This window comes from Mobula birostris, chromosome 32 (genome assembly GCF_030028105.1).
Source record: "Mobula birostris isolate sMobBir1 chromosome 32, sMobBir1.hap1, whole genome shotgun sequence".
Classification (NCBI taxonomy): domain Eukaryota; kingdom Metazoa; phylum Chordata; class Chondrichthyes; order Myliobatiformes; family Myliobatidae; genus Mobula; species Mobula birostris.
The window spans coordinates 21,361,811-21,387,831 of NC_092401.1; the positions used below are offsets into that span (position 1 = coordinate 21,361,811).

Genomic DNA, 26,021 nt, shown 5'->3' on the forward strand with positions numbered 1-26,021 from the left:
CCAGGCGGCCACGCCTCACGCAAATGTTATTAATAAGTGCAGGAAAACAAGCAGGAATCGCCTGTCTGTGCTTATAAGAGTGCGCCAACACATGAACAGATCTAGCGCAACCAAAACAATGTGCAGCAGATTGGTACGGTGGCCCGGAAAATTTGAAATTACAGTTGCACGGAAAATTTGAAATCAGTACGGAACCGGAATACAGGTAGGCGGATTAGTGAATGTTGACCTGTACACGTTTCTAGCGCAGAAAAAAAAATCGGAAAGATCAGTAATTCAATAAACATCCATTGTAACATATTCTTCTCAGAACAGAACACAAACCTGCAATTTTCTTGCCATTGCTACCACTTCATGATCAGGAGGATTATATTTGTAACAATTGGAGAACATCAACCGAACATCTGCTGAAAATTCTTGAGCATCCCCATACTGTCGGTTATCCATTTTTGCCTTAAAAAAAAAAAAACAAAGATTGGGACATTTGTTACAATTCACAGGCAAACTATTAATCACCATAAAAGTCCTTATATATTATTAAGATTAATTAACATGTCTGGGGATTTGCTCCTGGAATATATTAGGAACGCCATACAAGGAATCATATTTCTGAAACAAAAAGGCCCACAGTTAGAGCATAACCTAAACAAATCCATTTGAATGAAGGTAACGCAGCTTTGAAAAATTTTGAAAATGGCTTTTAAAGTAAGACACATATTTCAAAACAAAAAGTGAATTCTTCATCCAAGAACACTATCTTAATTTAAAACGTAAAAGCTAGTGTTGACCTATGGCAATTTTCAATAATTTTCTAAAATCCATCAACCTGTACACCTTCAAAGCTGTAAAGCTTTCAAATAAAAATTCCTTATTTTCCCAAAAAGTTATCTAAGTATATGTACACCTTACGTACAGGTCTTACTTCAATGAACACATTTTTCTGAGCTCTTTATGTGTAGTTCTTCAAAAATTTTAATTCACTTTATTTTCCTGTAAAAGTCTGCAAGAAAATGAATCTTAAGGTAGACTATGTGACATATTGTATACATACTGTACTTGATAAATTCTGACTTGATTTTTGACTCCATATTGCAACAGTATTTGAGGATACTGATCAGGTACATCAGAACTTTTTTTTAACCCACTAGTCCAACATTACATTACACTAGACTGCCCTAATGCCTGCAAAACTAGCACAAATAGGCACCAATAAGAACCTCAAATTTCTAATAATTCATCTTTCTGTCACTTGCAGAAATCCAATGCTAAATGTATCATTGTGTGCAACTCCAATTTGATTACAGTAACAGGTCTAGCCCACTGATAAATGCTTTGGACTCACTGACAAGGCCAGCATTAATTACCTAACCACAACTGTATTTTAAGTGTGATGCCACCTTGAGTTCTTTTCAGTGAAATAGGATTTAAACCCAGAGACAATTAACAAATGCGATACACTTCCAAATCTGGATGGCATGAAACTTGTAGGGAATCTGCAGATGATGATGTTCCCATGAGCCTCAAATCCCTGCCCATTTTGATAATACAGGCCACAGGCTTAGGAAGAGCTGTCAGGAACAACTTAGGCAAGCCACTGCGGAGCAAGTTGTCAATGGTATACATACCAGCTACGGCGTGCTATGTAGGAAGGAATAAATTGTGAAAATGGGTGATGGAATGACATCAAGCACACACCTTTGCCCCAATTAGTGACAAGCTCTGAGTAGTGTTGGAGTTCCCCACCCAGAAAGGCATTCTTTTGACTTGTCTTGAAGATGGCAAAACAATATCAGGAGTCAGGTGAGTCAGCGAGTCACTTGCTTCAAGACACGCAATCTTTGATCTGCTCTCATAGCTATAGTATTTATGTTACTGGCACTTTGAACGTCTGGTTGAAACTGGAGAACTGATTATAGTAATGCCATTTAACAAAAGGTACACACAATTCTTGCTACATCCTGTCCTGTCAGCTACTTCTTGGTATTAAAGAGAAATAAATTGGTTGAAAATTAGCTTCTGTGACAGTGGGAATCACAAGCCATCAATTTGGCATTTATGCAGAATTGAATTGACTTTATCACTTACATCCATATATACATGAATAAAAATCTTTACGTTACGTCTCTGTTCAAATGTGTGTTATAGTAATTTATAATAATTATGTACAACAGGGCAGTCAATATAACAGAAATACAGTTGCATCAGCATGAACTAAGCAGTCTGATGGCCTGGTGGAAGAAACAGTCCTGTAGACTGCTGATCCTGGCTTTTATGCTGTGGTACTGTTTCCCGGATGGTAGCAACTGGAACAGTTTATGGCTGGGGTGGCTCTGATCCCCAATGATCCTTCGGGCCCTTTTTACACACCTGTCTTTGTAAATGTCAAGAACAGTGGGAAATTCATATCTACAGATGCGCTGGGCTCTCCGCACTACTCTCGGCAGAGTCCTGCGATTGAAAGTAGTACAGTTCCCATACCAGGCAGTGATGCAGCCAGTCAGGATGCTCTCGATTGTGCCCCTATAGAAATTTCTTAGTATGTGAGGGGCCAATCCAAACTTCAACTGCCTTGAGGTGAAAGAGGTGTTGTTGTGCCATTTCTACTACACAGCCGGTATGTACAGACCACGTGAGATCCTCAGTGATGTTTATGCCGAGGAATGTAAAGCTGTTCACCCTCTCAACCCCAGATCCATTGACGTCTATAGAGGTTAGCCTGTCTCCATTCCTCCCGTAGTCCACAACCAGCCCTTTTATTTTTGCAACGTTGAGGGAGAAGTTTTTTTGACACCACTGTCAGGGTTATGACTGCCTCTTTGTAGGCTGCTTCATTATTAAGTGAAATTAGGCCAATCAGTGCAGTGCCGTCAGCAAATTTAATTAGCAGACTGGAGCTGCGGGTGGCGATGCAGTCATGGATGTACAGAGGGTAAAGGAGGGAGCTTAGTACACAGCCCTGAAGAGCACCTGTGTTGAGGGTCAGAAGTGAGGGAGTCGACTCTTACCACCTGCCGGTGATCTGACAGGAGTATGGCTTTAGCACACAAATCCTGAGCTGCTTAAGAAGTGAACATATTTGGAGCCATATATGCCTGTTACCTTTAATTGTCCACCACCTTTAGCAAGCTGATGTGAAATATTGACGGTACTTCATCAATTTAGCATTTCATTTTCAGGTACACCTTATCCTGTTCTGCATATCCCTTTCATGCTGCTCAATGAACCATTCCCCTAACAAACATTTGAGCAAAGACCACTATACTCTTTCCTTGTCTGTTAAAGGACTCTTATCACATCTTGGCCTCCATATTGATTTTCCTTCCACTAAATTAAACAGTGAATCACAAGCAGAAGCTAAAATGTTAAATTATGCATTTTGACAGAAAAATTCCAATTACTCAATGCTAAAATAGTATGGTACCAATTCTCAAAGAACAAACATAGCTTTAAGTTAATCTTCCTCATAGATTCTAGCCTGATAGATAACTGTTCCTGATCTAGTACGTAATTGAACACATAATTGTTATACAAACTAAGAACTAAAATCTGTGCAGCCCAAAAGAGTCAAATTACAATCAGCCAAATGCCTTTTATAGTGCAATAATTGCTGGCAAAGGAATTGTAAGGAGCAATATCTAGTTAGAGTATGTTAATGGTAGCAAATAATCACTCAAACTAGCAACTTTTCAGAAAATGTTTTCAAAAGTCCACAAAATAAAACACTTAAGTAATGAACTATTTGGTCACATATTAAACGGAAACACCCAGCCAAGATATAGTGCTTGTGTGTTTGAAGAACTGGTGTTTAAATGTCATTCGAATTTTTACCAAATTTTGTTAATTCAGGTTACACAGCACAGTAAATGATATTATTGAACTCTATAATTCTCCCTCTGATAGAGTGTATGTGAGTGAGTGCGCACGTGCTCCAAAATAAGATGGATGCTTGACCTTATGATGTACTCTGTATTGGCCTTGTACCTTTATGGTCTACCAGCATTCTACTTTCTCTGTAACTGTAACAAACTACATTTTGCATTCCATTGTTTCTCCTTGAACAATCTCAAAAGACAGATGTAATTAAGCTATCTGCACGACATGCACACATGACAATTTTCGCTGCGCCTCAGTACAAGTTAGAATAATAAGCCAATTTACCAATTTGATAGACTATGCAATACCCTCGCAAAAACCATGTTCATATTGGCTACCCTCCTTAAATGAAGGGTAGGGATACAAGTTAATACAACAATTCATGTTTGTATCAGAAATTAAGCACTTTTCCTCCTGTGCCCTAGTTTACTGTTTGTCTTTTAAATTCCTAAGTCCCTGCTTTGTTTGTAGCTCTGAAATTTTTAGCGATTACACAGTTATTCATTTCCAAAGATCTGAAGTTTCCAAAGTTCATATAACCAGAACTCGAGTATGAACATTGGGTTAAGGGGGTTATGGGAATAGAAGAATATGCAATCTGCAAAAAAACTATTAAGTTTAAAACTTGAACCTATTCATTTTACTCTTCCCTCTCACCTGATATGACCCAAGTTTTTAAAACGGTATAGAAACTGAAACATCAGAAGAGTTATGTCATCAGGAAAAATAAGAGGGCCAAAATGGGGAAAGTGGCTTTCAGAAGGAAACACTGCCAGAAGTATACCACGACAATGATGAGAAGTAAAAGCACTAAACTTACCACGAGCATGCACATTTATTTCCAACACTGAACTTAAGAGCTATAAAAGGGTGTTTCCTTTTTGTTAAAACAGACTGGAAAACAAACAACTGAAATCTTCAAAACTGTAGTTAAAACATATTAACTGGTTCTCTCACATTTTATAAAAAGCATGCTGCACTACGAACCAGCAATCTACACTGGTGATAAAACTGCAACATTCTATCACTTTGCAAATGCTTTTGGATTTGCAAATTGTAATCTTATTCACTGAACTGTAGGAAAAAAATATACAGTGGATTCTGGTTAATTGGGATACATTGGGACTAAAACATTTTGGCCCAAGTGGCTACCCCAAGCAGCTGAAGTTTCATGAAAATAATTAAAAAGGTATAAAAATACAAACTACCATTTAACTGAGTAAGAAGTTATGCATCTAAAAATACAAAATAAAAAATGCTACCAAAACTACAACAGTACTATAAAACTCATGTATTAATTCCTAGTAGTTATCAACACAAGAATTCTGTTTTTGTTGGTGTGTTTTTTTAATTGACTTTAAATGAACAAAATCAATCCAGATGTCTAGTGCAGATAGCAGACTGCCTTTAAACAGTGCTTTTGACGATTGTAACATTCAAGATCAGTGGTCCCTAACCTCCGGGCCGCAGACCAATACACTGCCGATACATTGCCGCGAAGAATGCAGCGGTGGCCAGAACACACCCAGCACATTTTTAAGAAAAAAGCCAAAATAAACAAGCTAATTAATTAGGGCAGCTGTGACAAAGGATAGCTATAGTAAGCATTAAAACAAGTGGCAATTATATCTGTGTTCAATCCCTGCTGGAATGTTATTCTCTGAATTGCTTTGAAACTGAGGGAAAACAGGCTAAGCTATTGAGTATACAGTCACAAAACTTTATAGATATTTGATCAAACACTAAATTGTATATCAATAATCAGACCAAATTAGTAAACTTTGGAAGTAGATTGATAAAAATTCTAAATAAGCTCCTTAGAATGTTGCTACTATCTGTTGCCCATTGCTGTAACTTTGCTTTTTATTTCACATTTCTAGCCTATGCTCAATTTGCAGCTTCATTTCGAAATTTTTGAGGTTAGTTATTACAGAATCCTACAGTATTGGTTCAATTCTGTCTTTCTTGCCAATTATCTTAAATCTGTATTCAGTTTCTTGTTCTTCTGCCAGGAGAAAATATTTTCACTCATTCAGTCAAAAGACATCATAAATACTTCTACTAAATCTACTCACAGCCCTCCCTGTCTCAGAGTGCTTCAAATGTGTTCAGGAACGTTTTCTAAATCAATATATAGAGGTACCAACGAAAGAGAATGCAATTCTTGATCTCCTATTAGGGAACCAGACAGGTCAGGTGACAGAAGTATGCGTTGGCGAACATTTTGGATCCAGTGCCCATAATGTCATTAGTTTCAAGTTAATTATGGATAAGGATAGGTCTGGTCCTCGAGTTAAGGTTCTAAGTTGGAGAAGGGCCAATTTTGAGGAAATGAGAAAGGATCCAGGAAGAATGGATTGGGATAAGTTGTTTTCTGGCAAGGAGCGTTCAGTATGTGGAAGGCATTCAAAGGCGAAATTTTGAGAGTGCAGAGTTTGCATGTTCCTGCCAGGATTAAAGGCAAAGTTAACAGGCATAGGGATCCTTGGTTTTCAAGGGATATTGGCGATCTGGTTAAGAAAACGAGAGAGGTGTGTAGCAGGTATAGGCAACAAGGAGCAAATGAGGTACTTGAAAAATATAGAAAATATACGAAAATACTAAAGGAGGAAATCAGGAAGGCAAAAAAACGACATGAGGTTGCTTTGGCAGATAATGTGAAGGTAAACCCAAAGGGTTTCTACACGTATATTAAGAGTAAAAGGATAGTAAGGGACAAAATTGATCCCCAAGAAGATCAAAGTGGTCATCTATGTGTAGAAACTCACGAGATGGGGGAGATCTTAAACAGTTTTTTTTTTGCATCAGTATTTACTCAGGAAACTGGCATAGCACATATGGAAGGAAGGGAAACAAGCAGCAGTGTCATGGAACATATAGAGATTAAAGAGGAGAAAGTGCTTGCAGCCTTACAGCGAATAAAGGTAGATAAATCCCCCGGGCCTGACATGATATTTCCTCTGATCTTGCTAGTGTAGAAATTGCAAGTGCCGTGGCAGAAATATTTAAAATGTCCTTAGCCACAGGTATGGTGCCGGAGGATTGGAGGGTCGCTCATGTTGTCCCGTTGTTTAAAAAAGGCTCCAGAAGTAAACCAGGTAATTACAGGCCGGTGAGCCTGACATCAGTAGTAGGTAAATTATTGGAAGGTGTTCTGAGAGATCGGATATACAAGTATTTGGACAGCCAAGGGCTGATTAAGGATAGTCAGCATGGCTTTGTGCGTGGTAGATCGTGCTTAACGAATCTTGTAGAGTTTTTCGAGGAGGTTACCAGGAAAGTAGACGAATGAAAGGTTGTGGATGTTGTCTACATGGACTTTAGTAAGGCCTTTGACAAGGTCCCACATGGGGGGTTAGTTCAGAAGGTTCAGACACTAGGTATCCATGGAGAGACTGTAAACTGGATTTGAAATTGGCTGTGTGGGAAAAGACAGAGCGCGGTAGTGGATGATTGCTTATCAGACTGGAGGCTTGTGACTAGTGGTGTGCCTCAAGGATCTGTGCTGGGACCATTGTTGTTTGTTGTCTATATCAATGATCTAGATGATAATGTGGTAAATTGGATCAGCAAGTTTGCTGATGACAGTAAGATTGGAGGTGTTGTGGATAGTGAGGAAGGCTTTCAAAGCTTGCTGAGGGATCTGGACCAACTGGAAAAATGGGCCAGAAAATGGCAGATGGAATTTAATGCAGACAAGTGTGAGGTGTTGCATTTTGGAAGGACAAATCAAGGTAGGACATACACAGTAAATGGTAGGGCACTGAGGAGTGCGGACGAACAAAGAGATCTGGGAGTTCAGATACATAAGTCCCTGAAAGCGGTGTCATAGGTAGACAGGGTTGTAAAGAAGGCTTTTGGCATCCTGGCAATCATAAATCAAAGTTTTGAGTATAGGAGTTGGGATGTTATGGGGAGGTTGTACAAGACATTGGTGAGGCCAAATTTGGAGTGTTGTGTACAGTTCTGGTCACCTAACTATAGGAAGGATATCAGTAAGATTGAAAGAGTGCAGAGAAGATTTACTAGGATGTTGCCAGGTCTTCAGGAGTTGAGTTACAGGGAAAGACTGAACAGGTTAGGACTTCATTCCTTGCAGCGTAGAAGAATGAGGGGAGATCTGATAGATTTTTACAAAATTATGAGGGGTATAGCCACAGTAAATGTGAATAGGCTCTTTCCACTTAGATTAGGAGAGATAAATACGAGAGGACATGGCTTTAGGGTGAAAGGGGAAAGGTTTAGGAGGAACTTCTTCAGTCAGAGAGTGGTGGGAGTGTGGAACGAGCTGCCATCTGACATGGTAAATGTGGGCTCACTCGAAGTTTTAAGAATAAATTGGATAGGTACATGGATGTGAGAAGTCTAGAGGGTTATGGACTGGATGCAGGTCAATGGGACTACTGGAATAATGTTTTGGCACATACTAGAAGGGCCGACTGGTCTGTTTTCTGTGCTGTAGTGTTCTATAGTTCTAGTTTTTCCACATTATACACATTCCTATGCCTTATACCATGATAGCTTATTTCAGTTCACCTCTACATTCTCACTAAAACATAATGCTGAGGAATATCACGGCTGAGCATGAAGTAACTAGCCTTAAGAAACCTACTTAATTTGGTAAATTATCCCACATTTTGAGAGGCCAATGGTCCATGAAGCTTTTTAAAATGTACCTAGAAATTTGTTCTATCTACAAATTGATGTGTACGTAGATTCTAAGACAGTACTTCTAACCCAACTATAAACTGAAAATATCATTTTGCACCAGAACAGGCAGTTAACCGAGCATAAATATGTATTACTACACCATCAAGCATCTTAACAATTTCTTTAACTATTTGCAAACCCCAACTGGCTTTTTGAACGTTGTTTCAATGTAAATATACCAAAGTGTAAGACAAATGCATATACATTTTAACTACATTACAGGTGATTAGCCCATGTTTCCACTTCACACCTTTTCTATATTTGCAATCCAGTAGACCCCTGCCAAAACACTGGCACTGTTATATTGCTTAATCTCAACAATAAAGGACAAGACTACCGAATTTTTAAATACCTCTATCCTATTCAATCTCTCTACTTCTACAAGATTGTGTGTATAGTTCAAGTTATTTGAGAAGACTCATCAGATTTATTACTGGGATGAGGGAATCAACAGAAGGCTAATGAGAACATTTCATGGAACTCAAAAGAATGGGAGGCAATCCTTGAAAGTAAAATATTGGGGGAGATTGAGAGCATGAATGGAAAAAAAGGAAAGGAAATTGCCTTTTAAACTCACGAGAGAGCATAGGCCATCAACTTTTTACTGTTGATGTTTCTGTAGCAAGCAATTTCTTTTTTACGGGGTCGAGTTGCTAGCTTGATGCTCAACCCAGCACGGATGGAAAGCATGCCTGGGGAGCCAGCTGGGTTCGAACTCAGGAGCCTTTGCTCCGAAGTCAGGCACTGATGCCACTACGCCACCAGCCAGCTTGAATGCTGAGAAGATATTTTGTAGTATGGTTATATAAAGCTAAGCAAAGGAGGTCACCCATTTAATAAATAGGAAGACGTTTTGTGAACTTGTGGATCTTTGGAATTCTCTACCCTAGAGAGCCATGGAGGCAGTATCACTGAATCGAAAATAATTTCATAATCTTAAGCAATTTAAGCAAAGAATGCTTGTTTAGTACTAGTGTGAAGCAAGACACATTTCTGAAAGAACACAGATATCAAGCGAGGCAAAGGCTATGGAAAGAAAGTGAGAAAACGATGACAGTCAAGACAGTAACCACAGTGAATGGCAGAGAAGGATCAAGGGCTTGATTGGACTACTTCTACTTATGTTCTTGTTTTCTGCCGGTGCTTTATCCCAGAATAATAATTTTCAACATATTACTGAAATAATAGATTCAGTGGAATGGAATTTCATACTTGAGACTATCCATTACATCACAGACACCAAACTTAATTGTAATTCTGCATAATTGTGTTCAACTTAACGCGCCAAAATGGCTTCCAAGATCTAATTCTTCACTCAGTGCAATGTCTTATGTGATGTTCCTAGCTTCACCAGCATAACTTATGCAGTTTAGATTACCAAAATAATTACCTCATCAAACACACAATGTTAAGAACCAATCAAATACTGCATGCTAAATATTTGTATAAAAGGAGTTGAAGTGGGTTGCAGATTTAACAAGAGCCCTGAACACAATATTATCAAGCACTGAAATCTGCAGTGTTTCACATGCATTATGGATGAGATGTTGAAATATTTGTATTTATAAATCATCACACCATAACCCCAATTAATGTAAAATAATGCTAATTATTAATAAGGAAATTAAACAAAATGATTCTGAAATGTTATACTTCAACAAACCAGCAACAAACTGCAACAAATTTAGGCAAGCCTGAGTTGGATAAACTAGGACTAGAATCAGGAATATGCCAGATGCACCCACCCTCACCGTACTGCCCAAAGACCAAAGTTATGGCTAATATGCCACCTTAACACTATCTTTTAAGGATTATCATATATCCCTCAATTCATCTAATGTTCAAATTTATATTTACTTTTTATTTAGAGGTACAGCACAGAAACAGGCCCTTCTAACCTAATGACCCCACGCCACCCAAATACACGCATGTGATCAATTAACTCAACAACTCCTATGGTTTTGGAATGTGGGAGGAAACCAGTGTGCCAGTAGGAAACAGGCATTCCCAGGGAGAATGTGCAAACCCCTTATAGCAGTGGTCCCCACCCACCAGGCCGCAAAACAGGTGCTGCCGGGCCATGAGGAAACGATATGGGTCAGCTGCATCTTTCCTCATTCCCTGTCACACACTGTTGAACTTGAACACAGGGTTGCCAACCATCCTGTATTTGCCGGGGCATCCTGTACATTGGGCTAAATTGGTTTGTCCCATACGGGACCGCCCTTGTCCCATATTTCCCCCGCTAAGGTGGAGCGTTCGTAACAAAATGGCATGACGCGAAGAAGCAAATACCATTAATTTATATGGGAAAAATTTGAGCATTCCCAGACCTAAAAAAATAACCTAACAAATCATACCAAATAACACATAGAACCGAAAATAAATAACACTAACATATAGTAAAAGAGGAATAACATGATAAATACACAGCCTATATAAAGTAGAAATAATGTAGGTACAGTGTAGTCGGGAAGATGAAGGCAAAACCGATTTGTGGGGAGAAAAAATAAAATCGGCACATACACGCATGCGCACACAGGTGCCCGTGCAAGGCTTCATGGTCATGGTAGTCTTTCCTGGGGTACAGTGTCCAGGGATTTGACTGCTACTTTTGTCCCTTATTTGGGAGTGAGAAAGTTGGCAACCCTAACTGTAAAAGATATGTTGAGGTGAGTTTAACCACACCCCCCCCCCCCACCCCACCGGTTGGCCGGTCCGCAAGAATATTGTCAATATTAAACCGGTCTGCGGTGCAAAAAAGGTTGGGTACCCCTGCCTTACAGACCGCAGCAGAACTGAACCACTGCATTGCCGTGCCACCTGTATTAGAGGACTACAAGATCATGAGGTTTTATTTACACAAAAAAAATCAATGTGGGTCAGCTTTTCTTCAATGAGCTCCAATGAAATTGTTCAATATAATTTACCTTCCTCAAAACCACATTGATTCTGCATCATTTCCTTGAATTGAATTTAACTTAACTGCCTGATTACCTTAAAAAAATTGCTTCTGAAATTTTCCTTGCGACACAAAATAAATGGTCTGTAATTTCTTGCTTTGCCTCATTTACTTTGGAACTAGAGGAAAAATGTATGTTTTCTAATCCAATGAAAACTTACACAATTCCAGGGAATTTTGGAAAAACTAACGCATCAACTGCCTCACTAACCAGTTAAGAATGCTGGAGCTCACTGCAAATCAGAACTTTCCTTCATTGCGTATTTAATTTGAAAAGTAAACCACAACTATTTACCAATTTGTCTCAATGTTGAATTTTAAAATCAGATTTAATTACTCCACTAAGATGAAGTTTTAGTGAGGCACAATAACTGAAAGCAGAGAAGCACCATCAAATCAGGTGTCCTCATTCAATCACCAAACCTCCAAAATGTGCACAATTTACTAAAGTTAGTAACTTGTTGATTTAATTCTGTTTCCATTTGCTATGAAGTTACAAATGAATGGAGTTCCTTTGGTTATCTTTCTGATAAACAATGGAACATAGTTGCCTGATTACCAGATGGCCTATAGATCTGCTGTTCTTAACATGCTCTTCTAACTTAAAAATATGAAGCTTGGTTCTGATAGGTTTTATTGATAATTTTTTTTAATATAACGTTATGTAAAATTCGGCCCTAAATTTTACATCAAATAATCTTTTTTTAAAAAAATACAAATTTGTTGACCAATGCATACCACTTACAATTAACTTTTAACCTCTAGTCAGCAGAACATCAGATCATCTCACTAAACTAGAAGATACAAAGGTTAAAGTTCTTCTGGACTCAGGCAATACACACACAAAATGCTAGAAGAACTCAGGAAGTCAGGCAGTATCTATGGAGGGAAATAAACAGTTGAAACTTCGGGCCAAGACTCTTCATCTGTACTGGAAAGGAAGGGGGCAGAAGCCAAGCCATGTCTGATGAAGGGTCTTGGCCCGAAAGGTCGATTGTTTATTCCCCTCCACAGATGCTGCCTGGCTTGCTGAGTTCCTCCTGTATTGTTTCCCACATCTGCCGAATCTCTTGTGTTTATGACCTTCCAGGTTCACTTACCTTTTTGTATTGACCACACAAGTATTCATAACATTGTAAAGTGCAGCAAGGTCTCACATCAAGCAACTTATCCCCCCTTCAATCATTGTATTTAGGCTGACAATGAAATAACACTTTAAACACTGATGAAAGTTCAAAATGACTGACACTTCAAAATAATCTATACAGATTCAATGGTGCTTCATAATCCAAACTCTACTACTGAGAAAACAAAAACAAAGCGTAGGCTTACTTTAATAGTACTGAGATCCATGGGGTGTTTTATAATGTCGTGATAATCATGCAGTCCCAAGGCTTCTACGTCCACAGGTTTGTAGAAGGGCCAGGCATATGCTGCATGCTTCTTGGCGAACATTTCCTTAAGAATGCCAGTGCAGTACTTCAATTGTTCCGAAACCTTTCCACTGCCTACCACAACCCCACCACCTACAATCCCAACACCTCCGCCCCCACCCTTCTCAAGATGTGGCTGCTGTTGGGAGTCTGGAACCTCTTTCTTAGTGGGCTTTGGAGGTCTGCCACTCCTGGAAGGGATCTTTGCAGGTTTGGGTTCAGTCATTAATGGAGAAGATTCTCGACTCTTCACTGGAACATTGGTTGTCGGAGTTGTTGTATCAGCTTTCCTTTTCACACCCTTTTTATGCTTAAAAATAAAAAAAGAACATTTTAGATTCAACTATCCTACCCTATTAGGAAATAGCAAATAAACAGCATACATATGTGACAAGTGAAAAGAGTATTAATTTAACATCCTATTGACCTGTAAAGGGGATCTTACTACTTCAAATTCCTGATTTTCCCCACATAATGGACTTTAGGATTTGGCCACTTCGGGAGAGAATGAATGAAGCCAATTTCTGACAACAGAATGAAAGGCGTGACATAGTAACAGGTGAAAATCCCGACATTGCCAATGTGTTGTTGTATAGGCAAGATGTTTCTTAAATATTCCAAAATTTTAATCCGAATTTTCAAATAATAAGCTATCAAGTCAGTGAGTAAAGGAATGAAAATGAGATGTGTGAGAAGAATTAAATGCTTTGAGCAAAATCAATGTTATAACAATATATCCATAAATTCTGCCCTTTATGTTTTCTCACTATCTTCTTTCTCAAATTCTTCCTTAAAATTCATGGGAGAAAGTCAGTAAATTATTTTCAAACATGAAAAAGTGACTAACATAAACCAACAGTTTTCAATTTGGTAACTCAATGATTAACAAAGCAGTTTAGCCTCCACTCCCACAAATTATACGAAGCCATTAAATCCTATATGCTTGGAACCACATGTGAGTTTAGGCATCCTCGAGGAAAAGCTGCTCAAGAGGTAATTACCTTTGAAGGCTGTGGAGCTGTTGCCATCACAGTTGTTGGCGTGAGTGTTGGCATTGGGGGAGCTGAAGTATGTGGAGACACTGTTGTTGTTGGTGGCTGGCCTATCAAGTCAGGAGTCGCAGGAGGAAATGACTGGGGTGTGGGTGCTGGCACAGATACCGATGGAAGCTGTGGCTGCGATGGTGCAGGCTGAGATGCCTGGGGTGCCCGCTGGGGTGGTGCCTGTTGTGGTTGTGCTGGTGCCGATACTGGCATTGTCACTTGGGAGGCAGTCTGTACAGTTGACACATTTGTTTTAGACTGAACTAAAAAAACAAAACAAGTCACTTATATTAAATATTCAAAGTGATGGATACTCAAATTGAGTTAAAAACTTTCCAGTAACCACAGTTTAGTATATACATTAAAATATAACAACGTTAAGATTCAGTGGACCGTGACAAAACCCAGTGCACAAATCATTCTTTGGTCAAGGAGAATGCAACAGCAAAGAAATGGAATTTTTAATTCACCAAAAAGAGAAAAAAAATTCACTTCTGGTGGGATACCAGAGGAAAAAATTGTTCCAGCCTGAAGCGTAACAATCTTAAGTGGAGAAACTGGGAATTCTATGAAACAGCACGATCAGTTTCCAGATAAAAATTCTGTTATTGCATGTGTGGGGAAGTTTTAAATTTTGGTGTCTTGATGCACTTGATGAACCAATGCAGCAAGTTCTTAAGGATGCACAAGAGTATCTAACATCATGCAAGCACATGAACACCAACTTCATAAACATGCATGAGGTCTGTGGGTATTATGGCTATTTAGACAGTGGCAAGGTCTGTTTCAGTGATAGTCAGCAGAACTGCAGCACAAAGAACTGGTTTCAGGTAGGTGCCCTTCCAAGTAATGACAGGTCTCACTCACTGTTTTCCTGTCTAATTTTAATATCTACTTGATACCCACTTTCAAATGCAATCTCAGTTTCCACCGCCACTACTTGAAGTTAATACTCTCCCCCAACAACTAATTACAACTTCCCAACCACCCATACTCAAGTTTCATGAACAGATATTTACAGATGTGAAAACAAGCTGACTCACAAACCAAAGTTTAACATTAAGCAAACACATGTCACTTAAAAATAAATTTCATGAAATCAAAAAGGGATGATGTGCTTAAAATGTGTAATTCTACAATGCAACCCATTTTAGTGCTTTAGAACTCTGCCTATTACTATTCAAGTTAAACCTCATTACCAGAACCACACAGTGAAAAAAATAGCAATTAGTCCATTGTATGCATGCCAACAAACACCCATATAATACTATTTTTCTCATCACTAATAATTCCACTTTCCCATAAGATTTATCTGCCATGCATCTATATTAGGGGCAATGTATACACAGATACAAGAGAGACTGCAGATGCCAGAAATCTGAAGTAACACACACAAAATACGGGAGAGACTCAGCAAGGCAGGGGAAATTCATTGAAGCTTCGGTCCAAGACCCTCTCTCAGGGCTGGAAGTCACAATAAAGGGGTGGGATGTGGAGGACAACCAAGAGATGGGGTAAAGGAAAACAGGAATGGGGGGGCAGGGAGCGATTACTGGAAGTTAGAGAAATCGATGTTGACGCTGTCAGGATGGAAATTACTGAGACAAAATACAAGATGCTGCCTATCCAATCTGCGTCCGGCCTCAATGCAACAGCAGAGGCGGCCATGGACAGACATGTCAGTGTGTGAAAATGGGAAATGGCTAGCCACTGAAGATCCTGTTAATGGCAGGCAGAGCGCTGGTGTGCGAGGCAATCACCCAATCTGTGTCGGGTCCTACCAATGTAGAGGAGGCTGCAACAGGAGGGCTGGATATAATGAATGGTCCCAACAGATTGGCATCTGAGTGCTGCCTCAACTGGAAAGACTGTTTTGTGTTGGAATAATGAAGTGGGGGAGGTAGTGTGGATGTACGCAAAACAAGTTTCATGGACTACAGCCTAGAGGTGAACTGGTGCAGATGGACAAGCAGACTGGGGATTCATAGTAAGTGATCCCCAAGGAAAATGGAGTGGGGGGGGGGGGGGGAGGTGAGGTGGTATCCAGCTGGAGATTGTGGAGACTGATGCATTGGAAGCTGATGTTTGGGGTTCGTGGAGTGGCAAATGAGGATAAGAGGAACCCTTGTATATTCAGGGAGGAGCAGACAGGTTGGGATGATGGCAGAGGTGGGGAAAATGGAGCAGGAGGTGTGGATGAGGATAGCAGTAGAGAGAAAGACCACTGTTTTATGAAAGAGAAAGGACATCTCAGAAGCCCTGAAAGAGATAGTGAGCATTAATGACAAAGGTTTGGAACGTGGATCAATCCACGTAGCTAACAAAAAGGGAAGCATAGCTGGAGAAAGTGAAAGGAGCTGAAAGAAAAGGGCAAGTATGTACAGTTATTGAATCTACCCACCAGCACACTTTTGGCATGTGGAAGGCAATTTCAGCACCCAGAGGAAACCCACACATTCACAGGGAGAATATACATAATCCACACAGATAATACTGGAGGTGAGAATTGATCCCGAATCTCTGGAGCTGTGAAGCAGCTGGGATAATTGTTATATCACTGTGCCACCCTTGTTCACTGTAAAAAGACTGTCAGGATAACATTATAGGTGGAACCACAAGATTAGTGTTTGCCTTCCAAGGCTGTTAAGCCATCTCCTGGATCAGCAGGATGTAAAAGATCAAATAAATCTTATTAAAGAGCCAATATAGATCAAATAATTTTTCTCAAGTGTGCCTGAGAATCTTCACATGCAGAAAACAGTTCAAAGCCATTTGGTTAGCTTTAAAACGTGAGCGAAACTATGTACAGCTCATAATTTTTCAATATTTAGGTGACCTTTCGATTGTTTTGACTCACTGGAAAACATAGAAGACATAATACAAGCACATTTCATGCATGCTTTTAACTTGTGTCAGTAGCAGGAATATGAAAATTTCCAGATCTATACATATCTAGAGTTAGAATGGAAAATCTGCACTATTTAAGTTTCTGTCCCACTAATTGTGATAATTGTTAACAACCTTTTGTGAACACTAAACTAAAATTTAAAAGATGTCAGCCTTTTACTAATGGACTTGAATTAAAGGCAACTTCAATTTGCAAATTCTTTCAAAATGGAATTATTCATCCTGCCTTAGAAAAAAAGGTCAAGTTCTTAAATACTGAAGTTCACAGACCAGATGTAGCAGTAACACAACCTCTCAACGTTTTAATTTAGGAGAATGGTTTGCATGAGAAAAATTCTTTCAGTCCTTCAAATGAGACCCAGTAAGTAGCCAATTAATTAACATCATTCATGACCAACATGCACAATTAATTCTATTAAATGAAGTTATTGATTGAAATTAAAGTCGGTTTCAAACTCTCCGCATAAAAAGATGCATGTAAATATTTGTTTTAAATTAAAGTTGCAACCAGATCACTCTACCAAGTATTTCATCTCCCAAAATAAAGCTTTTCTGTATGTAAGACTAGGAAACAGATGTTTGGAATACCAACTGCTTGACAGTTTCCAATATGATGGATTACATTGGATTGACACTTATACCAATGTTGTTAAATTTCGCACTACAGCTGAAAAGTAACACACATACACCCTACCTGTTTCTTTTCTGCCTCTACCCCGTGATCCTTTGGCAGGCTGTATAGGTACTTCAATCTCTTCTTGCGGCATCTCTGAAATTTTCTGAAGAAATATCTTTTCCAAAGCTTCTGCCATTAAGACTATATCATCCCCTTGCTATTAAAAAAAAGGGGAAAAAAACATTTAGTACAATTATGCTGATTTAGTACTTAAACAATACAAGCACAATTGATGACTAACTTTACTGAAAGGCAATAGAAAAAGATAACTAGGATTCTTCTAGAACAGTTGCTACCAATTTAAATCCATTCACTTTAATCTCTAAATGAAATTAAGACTCTGATCATCAAAATATTGCACTTGAGACATCTTCAAAATTTACAGGAATACAACTTAAAGAAATTCAGATACAAATTAAAAATAAAGGCCCGATTATAAAACATAATGCCTGAAATGGCCTGGAGCCCAGCTTACTTGAGAAGTTCACTGGTTTTAGTTAGAACAGCAATAAATGTGTTGTTAATGTTTTGGGAACCACAGGTTATGGGTAGAGAAATAAAAAGGGCACATTATTACAATCCTTTGCAGCAACCTTGTTGAAAGGTCATCATTGTAGTCACTGGGCGGGAATGTTCAAGCTCAGGATAATACACAAATCATTTGGCCTCTCACACCTGCTCTCATTCAGCAAATTCTTAGCTAATCTTAGTTCAGATCCACTTTCCTGGCTTATAAATATCTTTAAAAAATTATTACCTGACTTGAATTCACTCCACTACTGAATATTCACATCTATCTTAGATAGAAAACTCCCAAGATCCTTCAACACTGAATTTTTTCCCTCTCATTTTAAAATTTAATGGTCAGCCCCTTACCTCAGGGCGTGATACTTGGCTCTTAAACTCCCAAGACCCTGCCCACCAAACCAGAGAAAGCATCCAACAATGCACCTACAATGTTGAGTGCCAAAAGAATCCCAAATATTTCAATGAATCACCTCTAAACTCAAGACTGGGCCCGGTCTGTTTAATCTCTCCTCATAGGGGAGACTCATCCAGAAATCCATCTTTTGTCACACTCCCTCTACAGCTAGTACAACTTCTATTAAACAAGATTCTAGGCCTGTGCTCCAGGCAAAATTGTGTCATTGACAGACCAACAAGACAGATTTGCAGGCTGCTGTAAGGAATCTTTTCTCAGTTGCAATGAGGCATTTCTGTGATCGTTTTCTTCCTGAAGATCCCCCACCCCCACAAGTTGTGTTTGGTTGAGCACAGGACAGCCGTGAGCACTGAGCAGACTCAAATCAGTGAGGCTGGCTGGCAGCTGCTTGTCCTGTGCCTGCCCATTCTCTAATCACAGTTGTTTCTGTCATCATACCCCACGCTCTGTTTTTATTTCTGAATCACAAACAGTACTTAGGAATGAAACCCTAACATGGGGATTTTTTATATCTGCATGTCAATTTTCAGTAATACATATGAGAGGAGACAAGGTACCTCTGAATATCAAGATCTTAGTCACAACTTTTTAAAGTCACTGACAGCAAAGTAGATGACCTTGTCTTCTACATTTCATTTTTCAAGCCTTGCCCATTCACTCACTGTCACCATCTTCTTTAAGCTATGCTGTATTATTTCAAAGGTCTTTGAAAGTCTGAAGCACACTGGATTACTCTTATTTTGTTTCAAGCTTTTAAAAATTTGGAATATTCGAACAGTTCTCAGTTTTATAAATGCATACTGACTCTGCCAAGTTCTTATTAGCTGCCTTGTTAGTATGTCCTCAACAGTACACTCTCGAAGTTTTACCATGACCGACATCAGACTAAGTTTTCTTTGGATTTCACGCATCTGCAGACTTCTGAGTTTTTAATTGTTTTCTACTGCCCATTTTCTTTCATTTTTCTTGATTAGTAGGGGTAGATTATTTGTTATCTTCCAAACAGCTCAAGAATGGATGGATTGATGAACTGATTTTAGTTAAGACTTACATAACTTACATAGCTACTTCCTTTTAAAACCTTAGGTCCTCAAGATTTACCGGATGAGTGTTCTATTAACATTTCTAATACTTTTGTTAAACTGAGGTCAATTTCTTTCAGCTCTACATTCACTCTGGGTCTATCAAGTCACACATTTTTCAGGGAGGTTTGTTGTACTTTTTATCATTCCCAGGAGACAGAACACAAATAATTTCTGTCATTTCCTTATTCTTCAATGTAATTTCTCTTGTATCAGTCTATAAGTAATGGTATCTCATTAATCTTCATTGCACCTCCTCTATTTCGTCTTTTGGGTAGAGACGATGAACATGATACTCTAAGTTGATGACTAAATGTGTTATTCTGCGTATTACTGAAATTATGTAACTCTGGAAGGTATATGGAAGAATGGTGGGCAGTTAAATCTGAAACCCTGAAAATTGAATTATGGTCTCAATCTGTAGGCCAAATACAATTCCAGACATCGCAAATGAAGAAAAGATACAGCCTATTCTATGAACTGTTATGTCCATTTTCTAGATTCATTTAAAAGTTACTTTAAATCATGGCAAAGGAGTACAGAGGAGCACCAAGGTGCCATCTACTACAACTTCATCACTAATCATACTAAAGATCATCCTGCAGAAAACATTTCATCCAATTCAATAGCAGCTTTCTTCATTGGTTCTCCAGAATACTCAGGTCAATCAAAAGATAGATGAATTGTCAGAATATTTAGTTTCCAATTCCAAAATTAATGTCTCCAGGATATTCCTTTTCCCTCAGATAAGATCCAAAAATGCCAGACTTCTCAAAATGAACATTAAGTGCCTCCACGCTGAAAATAATCTTAAAATTGTAACTTGTTCTAGCCAAATTTACTTAAGAAAACCCTTTTTTTAAACTGACACAAGTTTGTTCCCAATTATTTTAGATCTTAATGCTAGAGTCTAGCAGTACACTGCGAAGAACAAGTGGATTTCTAATATTCAGTTTACTTCTATTTCACACCAAGTCCTTGTTCTCTGCTGATTTATTAACTACAAACCTGCATATACTGGAGGTTGACTGTGCATTAATAAGATTGCTGACAAGTATGACAAATGCTTCAGAGCCTATTTCTGTGGTGAATCCCATTTGCCATGAGATGGATTGCACTTGATGCCTCTTGCAACCAGAGGTAACTACACTCACAATACTGACTGATTCCACAGTCTATGGACTCACTTGAAATGAAGCTGAAACAGAAACCATAAATCAGCAATTTTTGTTATGTCTCTCCTCTCACTGCCAAAAGGGACACCCCTTTTCCCTTTATTTGGGGGTGGGGTGGGGGGAGGACAGCGCGCATACCTGTGGTATGTTGAATTGTCGGGTGAACAATTATTTTTTGTTGTACTGCAAATCATGGTCTTTATTAGGGACTTTGCTATTGCATGCTTGGTGGATGGAGGGTGCTGATGCTTTTTTGTGTAAGTGGGTGGGGTGGGGGGGGGGTCATTGCTGTACTGCTGCTTGTGTATGTGAGGGGAGTAGGGGGCCTTTGGGGTTCTATCATTTTTAAACTGTCACTCAATCTTTGGGGCACTTCTGTTTTCATGGATGTCTGAAGAACAAGAAATTCAGGATGTATATTGCATACATTTCTCTGATGTTGAAAGTAACTACTCAACTGTTACTTGTATGACAAAATTTCAATCATGGAGCAAACAATTTACCAAAATTTCTACAAAAATCTCAGATAGTCTGAGCTACAAGACAATTACTTAAGCAGAAGAATCATATTTCAAAGAGCTCACCATTTTAGAAAAGGGGTTGTGTAAAGCAGAGAGAGCAACAATCTAAGTCATTACAAAACTTTTCCTTTTCATTTTGCACATGATCGATCCCACTGCTTTCACTTTCAATTACCTGCAACAAAAAGTGCCGCTTATTTTTCCACTATCTTGTTGAACATGCATCACAGTCTTACCTTATTGTAAATGTAACAATTGGTAAACATGGTATTGAAGTCTTGAATACATTCCTGGGCGTTCAAGTAGTAGTTGTTTTCCAAGCGTTTTTTAATTGTTCCCATATCCATAGGATGTTTGATAATTTTATAATAATCCTGGAAAGAAAGTTGTAAAGATAAAATTTCAACTTTGAAAATAATTAAATTTTGCAGCATAATTTTGTCAGTGGTTGGAGATAGTCATTCTTGCTTTTGGATTAAATTATGCAAGCAGTGATGAGCTGGAGCAGTGAAGAGAGACAACTCATTCATCAGCATCATGTTGCAGGTAGAGCGTATGGACTTTTGTGCTAAGGTTTACACATGGTCAATTTTAATGTTAATAAATCTGACTAGATAATGGTAGCAGTAACTTAAAATTGAAATTGAGCACTCCAAATTAACTACAGAACAGTCAAGACTGATAAATAGAAACCTCATTGAATCAATTTGTTGTTGGATTCATTAATAAACTGCAAGAAGTTTATCAGTGATGAACAATTTCAATTTCATAGGCAAGTTCTACGAGACTATTAACAAAACAAGATCTTGTCAACATTATTTTCCAAAATAGTTTAAATTTATATGGAGGAAATATTCCTACTCAGTTTATTTTTCTGAAATGTTGCTCAAAAGTCAATACAGTAAATAGATTAGACTAGCTTTGTCACATATACAACAAAACATCTAGAGTGAAATGTGCTGTTCACGTTAACAACCACAGTCTAAAGAGGTGCTGGGGTCAACCTGCAAGTGTTGCCATGCATCTGGAACCAATGTAGCATGCACACAACTTACTGACCCTAACCCATACATCTTTAGAAGGTGGAGAAAACCAGAGCACCCCAAGTAATCCTACACGGTCACAGGGAGAACGTACAAACTCCTTACAAAGAGGCTAGGATTAAACTGACTACTGGCACTGTAAAGCAGTGCGCTAAGTGCTACACTAAACATAGAAGAGTGAAATCTACCTTTCTGTAAATTAACAGATGAAAAATATACAATTAAAAATGGTTTTGATCATGGTTAAAAACAATTTTGAATTCCCCATCTTCAATTCTGCAGTTAGGAGTAGCTATGAGAAATTGAGAGTTACAGGGAAATAAGGAGCAGCGCGATAGGACCAACAGAATTGGTCCCTGAGCGGGGGGAGCACAGGCCTAGTGGGTTGAATGACCAATGACAGTCTCCTGCATTGTTAAATGTATTATTGCTACAATACAATAGGGTAAATGACAGAAATTAAAAATTTCTGGAACATAAATGAGATACATTAGTTAATAGATGCATATGCAACAAGGTGCTCAACATTAACTGTCTAGAGAAACACGTCCACAGGCAACCCAAAAGTGATCTCCCCCCCCCACCTTCCCTTTCTTAAGCAGTTTTCAGGTTTAAAGATAACTCAAAGATCTTGATGTCCACACAGACAAAGAGTAACCACCCATTTATTGTCCCCACCAACCCATTTAACTGGACAACTGAATCCCTTCTCAATCTGGTCTCACCTTAACATAGATTTATCCATACTTCCAGTGATAAATTATGTAAAAGGGTTACCACGTTAGTTAAACAATAGCAGCCAGCTTTTCTGAAAGAAATCGCTGATGAGCAACAGATGTGCTAATTTTGTTGTTCAATGCTGAGCAATATTTCTTCTTCAAGGTAGCCAGCTAGGGTTTCAGGATGCTTATCTCCTTGTGCAGTCATGCGTAGAGATAGGACAGCTCCACTCTGTTTTGTATATGTGAGGCCATTATGCCTATTCTGTAATTTGTCTTTTTAGACTGTCATGTAGTAGATAACTTTGGCTCCAGCCTGTCTTGTGTGGGGGTATCTGAATGAATATATCCACTTGTAAGGGGAACTGTGAGTTAGTTGGTGGATTGGGCAGGAACAGTCACATACTGTTCCTGTCTGAGTGACTAACTGAGTAAGCCCTGGGTGCTTTGAATAAAGAGTTTGTACTTATACGGTCTCTGAGTGACTTTATCCAGATTCGACTTCCACACCTGTTCTGCAATTAAAAGCCAATTTTATAACTCTTTCCCAGTTTCTAAGAGTGTTGCACTTGAAATGTTAACTTTCTTTCCACAGACCCAGCAACTACAGCCCATTAAATTTAACCTTGCAGTGGAGGAAAATTCAGAATGTTAACCAGACAAAGATAAAGCATTTAAATTGTGAATTGATGTGGAAAAGTCCCATGGATTTGCTTGAAGCAAATTTAAGTCATCTGAAAATTCTTCGACGAGGAAACAGAGAAGAAATTGTAGCATTATTTTCAAAAAAAAAGTGATGCATAATAAGCTGTCAACAAAATTGAGGCCTGTGGAATAAAAGACACAGTAGCACGTATAAAAAATTTGTTAAGTAAAAAGAAAGCAATTGTCAACAGTTTCCTTTGGAACGTAAGGAAGTATACATTAGTGCTCCCCAGTCGGCTGATACAAGAACCCCAGCCTTTGTCAATTTATATTCATAGCTCAGGCATATAGGATGAACTAAACAAATTTGTAGATGTTAAAAAACAGAGAAGCAAAATAAATTCAGTAGGAAATGGAGAGCTTGTGGACTCATCAGGTAAAATTTAATATAGAAACCTGAAGGTTTACAATTACATAGAAAGACCAAAGAGGCAAAATAACTGGCGCTAAATTCTGGAAGTGATACTGGGACAGAGTTCTGGGTTACATGTGCCTGCACCACTGAAATGGGAAGGCATTATGAGATGCTGATGGCATATACAGGATTCTGGATTTTAGTACAGAAGCAAGGAGATCATAATGAACTTTAAAACACTACTTCAGCCAGACCTTTTATATTATGCCAGTTCTGCTTGTCAGTCTCAATACAAGTGAGAAGACTTTAGATAGATACAGGCAATTGGCCAAAAGACCAGAAATAGCAAGGGGACAATATTTTTCTTTTAAACAATGGATGCAGGGGAATTGTTAGAATATGAAATGTAGCGTTGTGTTGGGGTGGGGGGGAGGGGTGAGCAAGAGGAGGCATTTTCAATTATGGCATTCAGAAGTGGACAAGTACTAATAATTGAGGGCTATGAAGAGCAGGAGAGTGAAACTTGGTCAAATGCTCCTGCAAATGAGTCAAATAACCAGTTCTTGCCCTGTAATATAAGGTCTTCACATTCATAGGATAAATTATGCCACAAATTGTTGAAATAGCAGTGAACAACGATTTTTAAAAATGTGTAACTATACACGGAAAACAATTATAGCAACTTAGATAAACAGAAGCAGCCGAGACATATCAGATCGCGTCCTCCGCATTCTTAAGTGGGAGGGTAAACTGCCAGAGGTTGTGGTCCATGTAGGTATGGATAGGAAAAGTGACAAGGTTCTGCAAAGGGAGTTCAGGGAGTTAGGTGTTAAGTTAAAAGGGCAGGACCTCCAGGGTTGTGATCTCAGGATTGCTACCCATGCAGGTGAGGCCAGAAGTAGAGAAAATATACAGTTTAACACTTGGCAAAGTAGCTGGTGCAGGAGGGAGGGCATAAGATTTTTGTATCATTGGGTACTCTTCCAGGGAAGGTGGGACTTGTACAAAGGGACGGTTTGAACCTGAACTGGAAGGGGACCAATATCCTAGCAGGAAGGTTTGCTAGTACCCTTGGGGTTTAAACTAGAGTTGCAGGGTAATGGGAATCAGAATGCCAGAACTGTTAGTGGAGATGTTGTGAAACATGTCGTTAAGACCTCAGACAAAGTCAGGAACCAAAAAGTTGAGCAGGTGCGACTAATGCCCTGAGCTGCGTAATTTACAATGCAAGAAGTATCGTAGGAAAGGCAGATGAACTCAGGGCATGAATGAACACCTGGAATTATGATATTGTGGCTATTATTGAGACTGGCCAGGCCAGGCAGCATCTATGGGCAGAGTAAACAGTTGGCGTTTCAGTCCGAGACCCTTCATTAGGACTGGAAAAAAATGATGAGAAGTCGGATTAAGAAGGTGGATTTTCAACATCTGCAAATTTTCTTGAGTTTGTTACCCCAAAAAGGTAAGTCCGGTCTGCAGGTTGAGATTCCAAATTGGAGAAAGACCAATTTTGATGGTACCTGAACAGATGTGGCAAGTGTAGATTGGTACAGGTTGCTTTCTGGCAAAGTACTTGGTAATTTGGGAGGTCTTCAAAAGGCACTAAACATAAAACAGGAAATTACAGGCCAGTGAGTATGACATCAGTAGTGGGAAAGTTATTGGAAGGTATTCTAATGGACCAGGCATAAACGATTTCGAAAGACATGAACTGATTAAGGATAGTCAGCATAGCTTTCTGCATGGTAGGTCACGGCAAACCAATGTCAAGAGTTTTCCGAGGAAGTTACCACAAAAATGGATGAAGGCAAGGCAGTTGATGTTGTCTACATATACTTCAGCAAGGCAGTTGACATGGGAGGTTGCTCAAGAAG

General features: G+C 38.9%; 1 protein-coding gene across 7 annotated transcripts in view; it reads right to left on the bottom strand.

The window, feature by feature from the left end:
* brd4 (bromodomain containing 4) overlaps positions 1–26,021 on the bottom strand; it is a 176,369-nt gene that overhangs the window by 72,323 nt on the left and 78,025 nt on the right. For all 7 annotated transcript variants that reach the window (XM_072248423.1, XM_072248421.1, XM_072248425.1 and 4 more), the window contains 5 exons: positions 21,562–21,699; positions 17,623–17,761; positions 13,980–14,284; positions 12,878–13,288; positions 325–453 (listed from right to left, as the gene is read on the bottom strand). In XM_072248423.1, the coding sequence (XP_072104524.1) occupies positions 325–453; positions 12,878–13,288; positions 13,980–14,284; positions 17,623–17,761; positions 21,562–21,699 (1,122 nt within the window). The remainder of the gene's footprint in view (positions 1–324; positions 454–12,877; positions 13,289–13,979; positions 14,285–17,622; positions 17,762–21,561; positions 21,700–26,021) is intronic.